This window comes from Neomonachus schauinslandi, chromosome 13 (assembly GCF_002201575.2).
Source record: "Neomonachus schauinslandi chromosome 13, ASM220157v2, whole genome shotgun sequence".
NCBI classification, from domain to species: domain Eukaryota; kingdom Metazoa; phylum Chordata; class Mammalia; order Carnivora; family Phocidae; genus Neomonachus; species Neomonachus schauinslandi.
The window spans coordinates 5,067,452-5,081,710 of record NC_058415.1 but is presented as its reverse complement, the minus strand read 5'-3'; the positions used below and the strand labels follow the sequence as shown (position 1 = coordinate 5,081,710).

The 14,259-nt window shown below is 41.2% G+C and overlaps 1 protein-coding gene across 1 annotated transcript in view; it reads right to left on the bottom strand.

Annotated features, from left to right (window-relative positions):
- LOC110584359 (contactin-associated protein-like 3) overlaps positions 1–14,259 on the bottom strand; it is a 141,030-nt gene that overhangs the window by 83,843 nt on the left and 42,928 nt on the right. Inside the window, exon 2 of the mRNA XM_021694387.1 lies at positions 10,182–10,329. Within this exon, the coding sequence (XP_021550062.1) occupies positions 10,182–10,329 (148 nt within the window). The remainder of the gene's footprint in view (positions 1–10,181; positions 10,330–14,259) is intronic.

Below are 14,259 nucleotides of genomic sequence, written 5' to 3'. Positions count from 1 at the left end.
TTTTTTAAAGATTTTATTTATTTATTTGAGACAGAGAATGAGAGACAGAGAGCATGAGAGGGAAGAGGGTCAGAGGGAGAAGCAGACTCCCTGCTGAGCAGGGAGCCCGATGCGGGACTCGATCCCGGGACTCCAGGATCATGACCTGAGCCGAAGGCAGTCGCTTAACCAACGGAGCCACCCAGGCGCCCTCCTCTTTGCCTTTTCTGACATTTTCCTTAACATGTATCATCTAGAAATACTTCTGTTGACCAAGCCCAATTGCTTCTGCCTTTGCATTGGCCACTTCTCATCCTGTAAACAATGAAGATCAGTAAAGAAGTTGAAGTCACTCCCCGCTGCATCACATCATGGCTACGAAGCTGCCATTGTCCCTCAGCTTTCTGATAGTCTTATTTTTCCAGCTATCAAGGTCACTTGCATTCTCTTTATTGAAAAAGTTATATTTTATCATTAACGTAAAAAGAACATTGGTCAAAGCAATTGAAGACAGAACAAGAGATCCACAAAGGGATTCATATTGCCCAGAAAAATATCTCATATTTTTCATATTTCACAAGTAAAAAGACAAGACATTATTGTGCCTTAAAAAGACAAAATCATATGATTTTACTCATATGTGGAATCTAAAAACAAAAGAAATGAATAAACAAACAGAAAGCAGAATCAGACCTATAAATGCAGAGAACAAACTGGTGGCTATCAAAGGGACGGGGTGGGGGGGTGGGTAAAATGGGTGAAGGGGAGTGGCAGGTATGGGCTTCCAGTTATGGAATGAAGCATATAAGTCACGGTATGAAAGGTACAGCTAGGAAATATGGTCAACGATATTGTAATTGAGTTGTATGGGGACCCGTGGCAGCTACACTTCTGGGGAGCATCGTATAACCTATAAAGTCATCGAATCACTATGTTGTACACCTGACACTAACGTAACATTGTGTGTACACTGCACTCAAATAAAATTTTTAAAAAGAAAATTTTTAAAAACGTGTATGTGTAATAGATGAAGGTGTAAGAGAAACCCAGTGAAACAGGAAGCTGATGTCTTTTGAGCCAATGATACGATGTTGTTTATTTAACTTCACAAAAGCCTGTGGCTAATGTGCACTGAGACCTGCATTTCATTCAGATGAACCAAAATATTTACAGTAAGCCCTTTATGTTTGCAACTCTAAGGAATTTATTTCATGTGGCCACCTTTTGAAAATTCAGGAGTTTGATTTTGATTTCTATACATGGTGGAAAATACATAAACATGGTAGTGTGTCTAAAAATCATAGAAACAAGCAGTTATTCATCATTGCATAGTTCAATGCATGTCTGATAAAAACATAACCCTTTGTAAAATTCAAATGATGTCCTTTAGTGTGTCAGATGACAATAAAGTAATGAGAATTTTATAATGAAGGATTTAAATGTTTTCACATTTTACTAGTATAGGTTATCCGCCTGGACGTCACTGAAAGGCAATAGTAATAATTAAGGCTCGGGCGCCTGGGTGGCTCAGTTGGTTGAGCGACTGCCTTCGGCTCAGGTCGTGATCCTGGAGTCCCAGGATCGAGTCCCACATCGGGCTCCCTGCTCGGTGGGGAGTCTGCTTCTCCCTCTGACCCTCCCCCATCTCCTGCTCTCTCTCTCTTATTCTCTCTCTCAAATAAATAAATAAAATCTTTAAAAAAAATAATAATAATTAAGACTCATTTCTGCAGTTAGTGAAGAAGAAATGTTTGTTCCATGAATGATTTTGTCAGGCTTATTTTGATCAGATCATGACTGTCCCCAGCTTCCTTGTTGCCACTATTGTTTTGTAAGAGTAACATTGGTCTTCTAGGGATGATGATGTCCTGGCGTGTTGGCTAAGCACAGAATCCTGGGCTCCATCCCAGAGTTGTGACCCTGCTGGCCCGGGGCAGGACCTGAGAATCTGCATTTCTAACGTGTCTCCTAGTGATGTTGATGCTGCTGGTCTGGTGACTACATATGAGAACCACTGCTCTAAAGAACCTAAATGATATTTCCTGGACATTCCCTCAGGCAAAATGGAGTAGTGAAAAATTTATTGGATTCGTAGAAACACAAAAGAATGGCCTTGAAACCCTTTTGTTCTCATGTTTTCCTTTTCTCTCCAGTGAGATCACTAACACTTGTACCTAGAACAATCAACCACATGTTAATCATCACATCATATCTTATGAGGCGCATTTAACATGTATTTTGACAGGTTCGCTAAGCCTCTAAGGGGTCTGAATTATAACCTAGATATGTCGTCAACTGAATAAAACAAAACCACTTCAAAACAATATATCTTGTAGTATTCCTGGTAGTTTCACTAAAATCTTAAATGATAACAAATGTAAGCTCAGTGTAGAGGGTAAACACAGCACAGATAAAATTCAGGAATTGCTTTTAGAAATCTGGAATGTGAGGTTGCTCCTTCTCTTCATCTGAAATGACCCATATCACTCTGCAGCCTGTACGCCTCCACAAGCTAATTTTTAAAGGTTCTTTAAAAAAAAAAAAAAGTCGTGGCAGAGATCACAGGTGCCCACAAAGCCAAAAATGTATGCTGTCTGGCCCTTTACAGACGCCTGTCATCCCACACTCTGCGGCATCAACCAGTGATGGTTTTTGTGCTGGATTCCTGACTGCTTCCAGGTGGCCATGATAAGAACCAGCTCACAGCCAGACGTTGCGATCCTTCTTCAATTTAAAAATTAAAAACCCTATTTTAGATGGGAAATCACAAATTTAATTATTTTTGTTGATCTGCCTGTTGCATAATTCAATACACTTCATTTGTGGCTATTCCTGAATATATATTTATGAGGTCAAAAAATAGGTAAATATTTTGGCTCCTGTGTAGTAATATAAAAGATTGGTTTTATATGGACAGTCTTCCATAGCTTCAGATTCTGCTTTGGCAGGGATTTTGCTTTGGCAAATACAGTTTTGTTATGAAAAGACCATTTTCCCCCACTTTTCCTCCCTCCCCTCCCCTCACACTGCCCTGACTTAATTTCCATTCATTCCCCAAGTACAGCTCCATTTTCATTTATTTTTTTTAAGATTTTATTTATTTATTTGAGAGAGAGAGAGAGAGAGAGAGAGCATGAGCAGAAGAGGGGCAGAGGGAGAGGAAGCAGACTCCCCGCTGAGCAGGGAGCCCGACGTGGAGCTCGATCCCAGGACCCTGGGATCATGACATGAGCTGAAGGCAGACATTTAACTGACTGAACCACCCAGGCGCCCTCCATTTTCATTTAACATGGGTGTAGCGCCCACTAGGTGCAGGGATGCTGGGATGAAATCCAAGGGGACAGACATGGCCTGGCCCTCCCAGAGCCGACAGTGCTTCCCTCACCTTCTCACTTCTGCTGTCATGAAAAGAATGCATTTCTCCAGGAATATCCTAGTCTTACTGTGGGTTGCTAAGGAAACTAGAGACAAGGAAGCTCACAGTCAGGATGGAGGAAGTAGGAGCAAGGGGACTCTTCTCTGGGGAAGTGTCTGGAAAGAAAGAATGTAAGACCTTAGCAATCATATGGCTCCTGTCACATGCAATTTACAGATAGGCACCTGAAAGTAGCCCACATGGTTCAAACAATGGGCTATACTGTTGATCAAGAAGCCCTGGTGTGGAGCCCACATGATAAATAAGAGTACACATTATCACAAAGATGACTTACAACAGGAATATTTAGATTGGAAACTCAATTTTAGGCCTCGTCAAAGAGAATCAATTCTATAAAATGTTGTTTACTAATAAACGTTCATAAATCAATCTGAATATCTGAAAACAAACTGACAAGTCACTAAATATAAAATAACATTTTTAAACATGTGTCACTCATACACAATTTTTAAAGGCAATAGATTTTTTAAAATTAAACCAAAACATCATATTGTGAGACAGAGAATACTTAGCCCAGTGAATTTGTAGCTAGCTAGCTAGCTCTCCAAGTGCAGATGGGGGACAGCCCCAGGCAGGCCCCCTTGAGTGTAATCTCCACTAAGTAGAGGTTCCTCTCACCTTCATGCCACATGTTAGTGATAGTCATCAAATTATAACTTCAGTTAATAAAACTAATAATTATCAATTAAAATCATATAAAATTAGAAAAACACTTCCTATTTTCAATTAAGTATCACATTTTCTATTTTGGAATACAGGTTCTGTACTCTTACAATAGATGAAACTATTGTTTCCCATTCTAATTCATAATAAGTGACCTCTGTTTCAAGTACCCCAATTATTTAATTAGTTGAATTACATACAAAGACATTTTTCATGAAGCCTTCTCTTCAAAGTTAAGTGTGATGCTAAGCGGTAATTTAATGCATTATTTTGGTGTTTTTATTCAAATAAAAAATGTTAGAGTTGATTATTTGTATTAATTATGGGCATTTAAAATTTTATTATATTTATATTACATATATTTGTATTACATATATTTATATTACATATATAAATTTATATTTATATTATATATATTTATATTACATATATATTTATATTTGATGACTATCACTAACAATATTATCAAAAAAAAAAAGGGCCCACACATACTAGCCATTTAGGGAAAGAAATCCATTTCATCAGTAGTGAGACTAAATTTGTACTGATAGACTCATAGCTTCTGAATCTGGTCCCACAAACAGCCTTTCAGAACAACACAGAGCAGTAGCTCAGAGAAAGGGCTGGAGTTGCCCTGTGAGGGTCTAAATCCTGATTCTATTGCGGAAAGCCTTAACCCGTCTGTGCCTGTTTCCTCATCTGCAGAGGATGAAGAGGCCTTTCCCACACAGCATTGATACGGAGTATTAGCTAAGTCAACATCTAGACAGTGTGTGCAACAGTGCCTGAAAAACAGGTGTTGGCTACATTATTATGTTAGGGCACTAGGTGAAGAAAAGGAAGTGCCACAAGAGTGAGAGCCATGTTTATGACTTCCACTCCTGACCAAGATGGAGTAACCAGATTTACTCTCTCACTTGAAGCCAGAAAAAAATAGTGTGTGTGGGGAAATGGGGGGTGGCACATAAAACAATGGTCTTCATGATGCCCAAGAGATGAGAGACATACAAGATGAGCCCTGGAACACCACTTGGGGCACTGCCTTAAGAGAGTTTCCAGGTCACAGGGCAGGAAGGAGAAACTGGGGCAGATTCCAGCAGACACCCTGAGAAGAGGGGACAGGGTCAGGGGTCTGATGGGAACAAAGCACCTGGAGTCCACAGGCAGAGCATGGAGCAGAGAAGGATAAACAGTGAGAACACTGGTGATCAGCATTCAGCAAAGAACTGATCAGTGCATGCGAGTGATGAAGCTCATCAAGACCAGGAACTGAACCATCTAAAAGGATGAATGGGAAAGAGTGCTGGCATGAACACAGCATTGGGAGCAGTACCCAGTGTATCATCCAGTCTGGAAACCTCACCAGTCTTTGCCATTGGGTGGAGGGTCTTACCTCAGTGGTGAGAATAATTACCCTAGACCAAACACTGCTCTGGTTTGCGCTAACAAATTTTAAAAGCAAAACCTAAAAGGATCAAATCCTTTCAATTCAGGGTATCCTCGAAGAAAGCTCAAGCTATAAGAAAACAAAAATATCCAGCATCAACAAGGTAAAAATCAAAATGTCTGGCATCCACTCAAAAATTTCCAGGCATACAAGGAAGCTGGAAGGTATGACCCACAATGAGGAAAAAAAAAATCAATCAAAACAGAACTGACACCGATATTATAATTAGCAAAGAAAGACATTGAGGTAGTTGTTATAACTGTCATCCATATGTTCAAAAAGTCAAGAAGATACACAAAAGATACTTTATTTTTTTAAAAGATTTTATTTATTTATTCATGAGAGACAGAGAGAGGGGAGCAGAGGGAGGAGCAGGCTCCCCGCAGAGCAGGGAGCCTGATGCAGGACTTGATCCCAGGACCCTGAGATCATGACCTGAGTCAAAGGCAGATGGTTAACCGACTGAGCCACCCAGGCGCCCCACAAAAGATACTTTAAAAAAAAAGTGAAAATTACAATGTCTGAGTTGAAAAATACACTGAATGGGATTACTGGCAGATTAAACATTGCAGAAAAATATACCAGTGAACTTGAAGACACATCAATAGCAATATTTTCAAGTGAAACAAAGAGGAAAAAAATAATAATTAAAAAAAAAAAACAGGACATCAGTGAAGTCATGTAAGAAAACAAAGTCAAACAGCCTAATACATGTTTTATTTGATGATAACTGGGTCTTTTAAGGAAAAGAGTGAAGAGAAAATTTAGAAAAAAATATTTGAAGAAACAATGGCTGAAACTTTCCAAAGCTGATGAAAACTATAAACCCACAATTCCAAATAACCCAATGAGCTCCAAACACAAGAAACAGAATAAAACAAAACAGAACCAGACCAGAAACAAATTGCTCAAAATCTTAAAAGCAGCTAGAGAAAAAAGGGAATGTCACATCCGGAGAAACATAATTACAGATGGCGGCGGATTTCTCAGTGGAGAGGATACAAGTGTGGAAACAGAAGAGCACCATCTTAAACCTGATGAACAAAAAAATGTTACCCTAGAAGTCTATACTGAGTTAAAGTAACATTCAAAAATGAAGGCGAAATACCAACTTTCTTCAGACATACAAAAAGTGAAAGATGCCTCACCAGCAGATCTATGCTGCAAGAAAACATTAAATGACATCTTTGAGGGGGAAGGAAAATTATATGTGGAAATATGGATCAATACAAAGGAAGAGAGAACATCAGAATTTACATGGGTCAATGAATGTGTTTATCTCATTGTATATAAAACACAAACTCTTATATTGCATATAAAATAGAATGTTAACATCAGGCTTATAAATATTGACACTTGCTGAGGTTGCTAAATAAAACCTATAAATTTTTGCTGCAACAGTCAATACATTTTTTAAATAAACACAATATTTTAATTTTTTTTTAAGTAGGCTCCATGCCCAGCGTGGAGCCCAACATGGGACTTGAACTCACGACCCTGAGATAGAGACCTGAGCTGAGATCAAGAGTTGGACGCTTAACTGACTGAGCCACCCAGGTGCCCCAAATAAACACAATATTTTAAAATGGCCAATTACATGTTTTATTCCCTCATTCTCTTCCCTGCGTACCCATTTTATTTTCAATGCCTGACTTGACACAGGACTAGAATGTCACATGGATGACTGGTAGATCCCCATGGTGTTGGCCATTCTGTACCTACATATTCCATATTCCTAAGGATTCATGCACTCCTTTCCTTCCTCTTTTCTCTCCTTCTGTCCTCCCCTCCTTCTTTCTCCCTTCCCTTATTCAAACAATCAACACACAAATAAACATAAGATTACGTTACGAGAGCACACCACATCATGGGAATGATACAAGCTCAAGGGAATGCTTGAGAAGACACCGACCATGAACATGGGTAGTCGAAGTAGAAAAAAAGGAAGAGAAGACCTCCCAAAGAAGAAAAACAATCGAGAAAGAAATGAAGGTGGACCTGGGGCCAGTGTCAGTGTCTGTGGCTTCAGAGACCTGCGTTGAGGATGTCAATGTGGAATTGATCAGGGTGTGTAACTGTTACTGAAAATTTAAGAAAGTGGAGGACACCCAAATGGAGTTCTTTTTAGAGTGGGATACAAAGCCTAGAACAAGTCTGGGGGAATATGGCACTGGACACATGGGGCTGCTGGAGGGAACGAGGGACTCTAAGAAGACCCCATATACTCCACGTCCACTCTCGGAGTCGGGGGAAGGGAGGGATTTTCAGGTAGAGAACACGTGTGTGCCAAGCCAGGAAGCAATGAAAAATGCCTGGTGTTTATAGGAATAGCGAATATAACTGTAATTGGAGTTTAAAGAAATGAAACCAAAAAGAGAAGTTGCATCTAAGAGACATTATATGCCAAGATAAGCAATCGGACATTTTCTCAATATCAACAGAGCAGTGAAAATAGAAATGGGGGGAAAAAAGACAATAATTAGCTCTTTGGGCTATAAACCATATCATATTCAATTACTGTCAAAAATAAAAGTACAAAGCTTTATGCTTGAACAATTATTAATAATAAAAATGAAGACCATACAGAGACCCCACTATTAAGCAATGTACTCTGTCTAGTTTTACAAGTCGTGATGATTATTATCAGTCTACAGTTTTATGCTAGGAGCCCCCTGTGCCCGACAGCTCGTGTTTGCTGAATTTAGGATGCAGGCAAGCCCTTCTGGGGACCAGGCCGGCAGCTTTGATCTCCCTGGTACTGACCTCTAACTCAAGGAACTGGAGTAGTATCTCCTCACGAAGAACATCAAGCTAATGGCAAATTGCCATCAAAGAGCATGTTCTGCTTTGAAGTCAGTAAACCTGAAGTTGTTTCCAAACTAATGGGAGAAAGGAGAAGCTAATTTTATGGGATCAAAGAGAAGACAGAATATCGGGTGTCCCAGCCGCTTGCAGCAGTGAGCACGTTCATGGATTTCAGAAACAAAAGGAGGGAAGGAGATGGCCAATGGAAAGAGGGAAAAAAGGCTGAGAGCATCGCAACACCATCTCCGCTGAATGTTGCACGGAAATGCCAACCAGAGACAGGGTTTGGAAATAGAGTGAAAGCAGAGCCTGTCCTCGGGAAGACAGATGGAGCTGAGGCCGAAGGGGATCCTTGAATCTAGGATGGGGTTGCTTCTGGGATGGTGAGCCTCACCTCCAAAGGCCTCATTGTCTGTGGGGTTAACAAAGGGGCGATGGTATCGTTGCTACGCAGCCCCTCCCTGCTCCTCAGTGCCCACACCCTCCCGGATCCCTGAGCCACCAGAAGCCGAGATTCCTGCAGCCACTGTGCGCATGATCCTTCCTTCCTCCTTCCTGGAAGCCCCTCCCACCCGCAGCTCACCTCCCAAGCCCTTCACTTTGAAAACTGACTGACCGCTCTACTCCCTAGGCCCCAGGTTCGTGTTCCAATATTTTACATTTGTTTTGTGCAATTTTATGACTTCTCATAAAGTCTTGACAAAGAAAAGCAATCATTTTAGAAGGGCCCCCCACATCCATTCCCTAACACAGTTCTCTGCAAATAGCAAGTGTCCGATAAATTCTTATATGGCACGGGAGGGAATAAAGAAATGAAAGCCTGAATAATATAGTAGTTATGAGAACCAAATTTTGGGAAAAAGACATAGTTTTTAAATCCTAGATCCAGTATATAATAGTTCTGGCAAACATCTCCATTTCTGCAAGGCGAAGATTCTTCCTCCCCTGACGCAGAAAGCTTATTACTATACCAGATCCATTTGGCTGTTGTGGGAGTTGAATGAGAAAATGTCTGTAAGGTAGGATCTGACACATTACATATTTTGCATATGATAGATCTTACTGACATTTCTGCAAAGCTAATGCTCTGATCAGGTATGAAATGAAGTGTGACCAAAAACCCAACCTCCCAAGATGTTCCCATCCAACATACTCTTTGGGTTATTCTCCAGTTTTCTAGATTTTTTGGAATACTTTTTTTCTTTTGGACTCATTTAAGAAATTCCAGTATATTCCAGATCATCAAAATGGCAACTGTAGAGTCGATTCCCCCACAGATGTCACTGAATGCGTTTCTGCTTGTGTTCATGCTCACGTTGGCTGCAACTTTTGTCACTCTTCTCATTAGTGGGGAAAAGAGGGAAGACACAACTCATAAATGATGTTCAAATGAAGGTTCACATCAAGGAAAGTGGGAATTCAAGCGGTGAATATGGGAGAAGCACAGAGTCATTGCGGATTACGGGGAAAACAAGATCAGCTGCTGTCACCTGCATCCCCACACTAGAGTCACCTCATTGTCCGAGAACAGCACCATCCATCACAGTGAATTACTGTTGTTGACTTGAACCTCGTTATTTTTATGATGCACCCACTCTAAAATAGGGACCCTGCTCTCCTCTGGAAATCTAGGATTCTGAGGCTCAATTGGGGCACACCTCTACATTCAACTAGAAAATAACCAAAGACAGCAATATCCAGGCTTTCCATAAAAAACAGTTTTACATACAGGGATATTTAAAAGGCTGAAAAAAGTCAAGCTCGGTTTTCAGCCTGGCCTTTGGAGCATGTCCCTCTGTCACTGATCTTGGCAGGGGTGGGGGGCTGCTGGGAGGATTAAACACCACTTACGGTATGTGCATCCGTACACTTCTATCCGCATCCCGATCCTGCCCTTAGGGTTCCAGGCTAAGGGGAGGAAGCGCAGGAACCTGGCTTCGAAGGGAGGCTGGAGTCGGTAATGCACCACACTGTCCGCATTTGTGTTTCCTGGAAAACCCTGGTTGAGAAGGGAGAAAGGGATCAATGTGTCTGCAGAACACGGAGTTCACGTCACTTCTCTTGTCCAAGAGCGATGGAGGCTTCACTCTGTTAATATGCAAAAGGCTGCCTGCTTTATGGAAATGCTGCTAATGTTTTTTGGTTTTTGAAATTTTTCTTATTGTTATGTTAATCACCATACATTACATCATTAGTTTTTGATGTAGTGTTCCATGATTCATTGTTTGTGCATAACACCCAGTGCTCCATGCAGAACGTGCCCTCTTTAATACCTATCACCAGGCTAACCCATCCTCCCGCCCCCCTCCCCTCTAGAACCCTGTTTGTTTTTCAGAGTCCATCGTCTCTCATGGCTTGTGTCCCCCTCCGATTTCCCCCCCTCATTCTTCCCCTCTTGCTATCTTCTTCTTCTTTTTTTTTTTTCTTAACATATATTGCATTATTTGTTTCAGAGGTACAGATCTGTGATTCAACAGTCTTGCACAATTCACAGTGCTCACCATAGCATATACCCTCCCCAGTGTCTATCACCCAGCCACCCCATCCCTCCCACCCCACCCCCCACTCCAGCAACCCTCAGTTTGTTTCCTGCGATTAAGAATTCTTCATATCAGTGAGGTCATATGATACATGTCTTTCTCTGATTGAGTTATTTCGCTCAGCATAACACCCTCCAGTTCCATCCACGTTGTTGCAAATGGCAAGATCTCATTCCTTTTGATGGCTGCATAATATTCCATTGTATATATATACCACATCTTCTTTATCCATTCATCTGTTGATGGACATCTTGGCTCTTTCCACAGTTTGGCTATTGTGGACATTGCTGCTATAAACATCCAGGTGCAGAAAGGACTGGCATGATATATTCAGAGCACTAAATGAGAAAAAATATGCAGCCAAGAATACTATATCCAGCTGCTAATGTTTAAGAGGGATGTGACAACCTTTCTTCAGGGCCTAGATTAGTCACCATTGTTCTAAGTTTTCCTTATTTGCAGGGTGATTTAAATTTCAGTGGCACCATTAAGCTGGCTATAAACCGGCTACCCTTGAAGGCTTGCTTTTGGAAAGGTGCTCTTCCCCTAAAGCATTTCCCTAATCTCTAAGCAGTTAAAACGCTCACAAGCAGCCCCACATCCAAGGCAATCAAGCACAAGGATAACTTGCAGTTTGCGCAGTAAGAACACTTAACTCTGGGATTTGAGAGCTGGAAGGGACCTAGACAGGGTTCTAGTTCAAAACCCTTCATTTATAAATGCAAAACCAAAATCTAAGAAAGTAGGAAGATTCTGCAGCAGTAGGATAGCTATTATCTAGCATGACCAAGACTAGATTTGGGGGCTTTGGATATCAATCCCAATGTTCTTTGTGTGTGTTCAGGTTGCCCCAAGTTAGCCGCACTTCGGGAGCACCCAGGAGACCCACATGATGGAGGGGTGTGCTAGCTCAGACATGGGCACCTGGCCTCATGCTAGAAGGGGCCAACATGCGAGCACAGGATGTTGTTATAGGGAATGTGTGACTCGTTTCTCATGGCGTTGTTTTTCATGTAAATATCAGCATGCATATAGGGAAACCCAAAAAAAGGGTGATGCTTCCGTATATATACACATTAATCATAGATATGTTACTAACAAGTTAATCAATTTTTTTAAAGGTAACACATACATGCAAGAAAATTTACAAAACACAGCACAGACTCCAACACACAGGATGTGCGTTCCCATGCAGCCTCTGCACCCTGTCCTGGCAACCTCTCTTTAACAGTGTTGACTGAAGTGTTCTGTACTTTTATTCAGGGGGTGGGAAAAGATGGGTGGGTTTCAGATGACATGGATTTAGTTATCATCCATTCAGTCATCAGCAAATCCACTCCTGCTCACCCCTGTGGTCTTGCCTACTTCAGTAAGCCTTAACGCCCACACATCAGTATTCAGGCCATAGGATGCATCAGAAGATCACAGCTCATGTGTAAATAATTTGTCTGTGCCTGCAAAGTCCACTGAAATGCTGGGCTCCTCTGTCCTGCCACCTGAGCCCCAGAACCTCCTCTCGCCTCCTTCAGACCAGGATTTCAACGGGCTCTTTCTGCTCTGAGCATTTTAGAGTCTGCCCCTGAAGCTTTAGATCCCTTTTTAAAATTGATTCCATCAATTTTTCATCAGATTCTTCATCAGTTTTCCCAGATGGCCTATGCAATAGTGGAGCCTAACGACCTAAGGTTTTCCTAATAGTAACACAGCATCTTAATAGAAAATGCTGCCCCATCCAAGGACCTTGCCAGTTTATGCTCTGAAGACAAACTGTTAGAGCCCCAGCTATGGTGTGTCTCTTTTAAAATCTAATGTCAAATGTTAAATCTATCTAAATGCTATCAGTTCTTTGGAACCCACTGTCCAAAGTTCAAGTTCTGCACTCTTTGATCTCTCCAAGTTTTATCATCCAGAGGGTCAAAGATGTTCTCGTAATATTCCTTCCTATGATAGTAATAAAACTAAGGGACAAAGGACTTGACACTTTCTTATGCTCACTTGCACTAGAAGGACAGACTCCACTACCCACCTGCAGGTAAAACAAACAAACAGATATAACCATGTAGCACAGGGCCAAAGCTCTTAGTTCAGCCAAGAAGGCTGCCTGCCTAGTCGTTTTGCTTGGTGAAACATCAGACCTGCCTTAACAACCAAACCCAACCAAACCAAGCCCAATCGCTACTCAGGGTTGTAAACCATGAGAAGCAGGTATGAACAGATGGAACTAGGAATATAGAAAACCCAAATGTGATGGCAGTCCCAGTTTCAGACACTGTAATACCTCCTCTTGGCTAGTGAATGAAACATCAACTGGGAGGCCCTCAGTCATTTCTCTCTTGCTCAGTGAAAGCATAACCTTTGCCCAATATCATTTTTCAAGGGTTAGCAATTGTTACGCCAAGATCAGGTAAGCCCTTTCCATTGTCGCCATGCTCCAAATGGGAAGTCGGGAATGTGCACTCCCCACCCCCACCTTCCTGCTGGAACCACAGGCTGGTGTGCCCAGGACCTGCACTGTACCAACGCCACCACGTTCCAGCATATGGTCTTAGCTATTATTATAGGCTGCCAGCCACACTTCCTTCATCTACAAAACCAGCTTGGTCAAACCTAACTCTAAAGGTTGAGGTGCCATTAAGTGAGATACTATCTGAAAAGTCATGTTCCCACTCTTGCCTGGAGGTAGTTGGTCCATGAGGGTGGCCACTGTGGCCATGGCCATGGCTGCCATTTTGGTTACTGTGGGCACATTTGGCAGAGGCAGCTCATTTGTCAAACTCTGCATCTTGTTACTTACATTCTGTCTCAGGTTCAATACCCAAGACATGCAGATCAACATTCAAGAGAGGAACGTCGGCTCCTATATCCACTGTGAAGCCAAAATTATAATTCAACCTAAGAACTGAAGTCAATATTTATTTGAGTGTAACTGACAAAAATTCTAAACGTCAGTATAAACCATATAATGAAATGATTTCCTAGGAAGGATACTTTAACAAATTATTTTATTTTCCTTGGCTATTGTTACTTCCTTCTGGAGTACTTTGTTTATGGAATAAAAATTCTGAACACCGTGCTTCAGATTGTGATGACAATGCCGTACGGCAAAAGGAATTTCTAGTTCTGTTTTAATGGAATTCAGACAGAATACTATTTAAGAAATATTTCAAGTGGCAATAATGTCTTAACAGCCTATGAAAAGAGGAGATTCAGAAAGCACTCTTTACAACTCCTGGGAATCTGCATACAAAACAAAACATTCGTCACGTACAATTTTAATTATATTCAAATACTTGGAACATATGTATGTGTATACACCTATGCAATCATCTTTATTCATTCTAATTTTAAGGAATTACATTATTCTTGTCTTAGGTAGAACTGTCAACAGT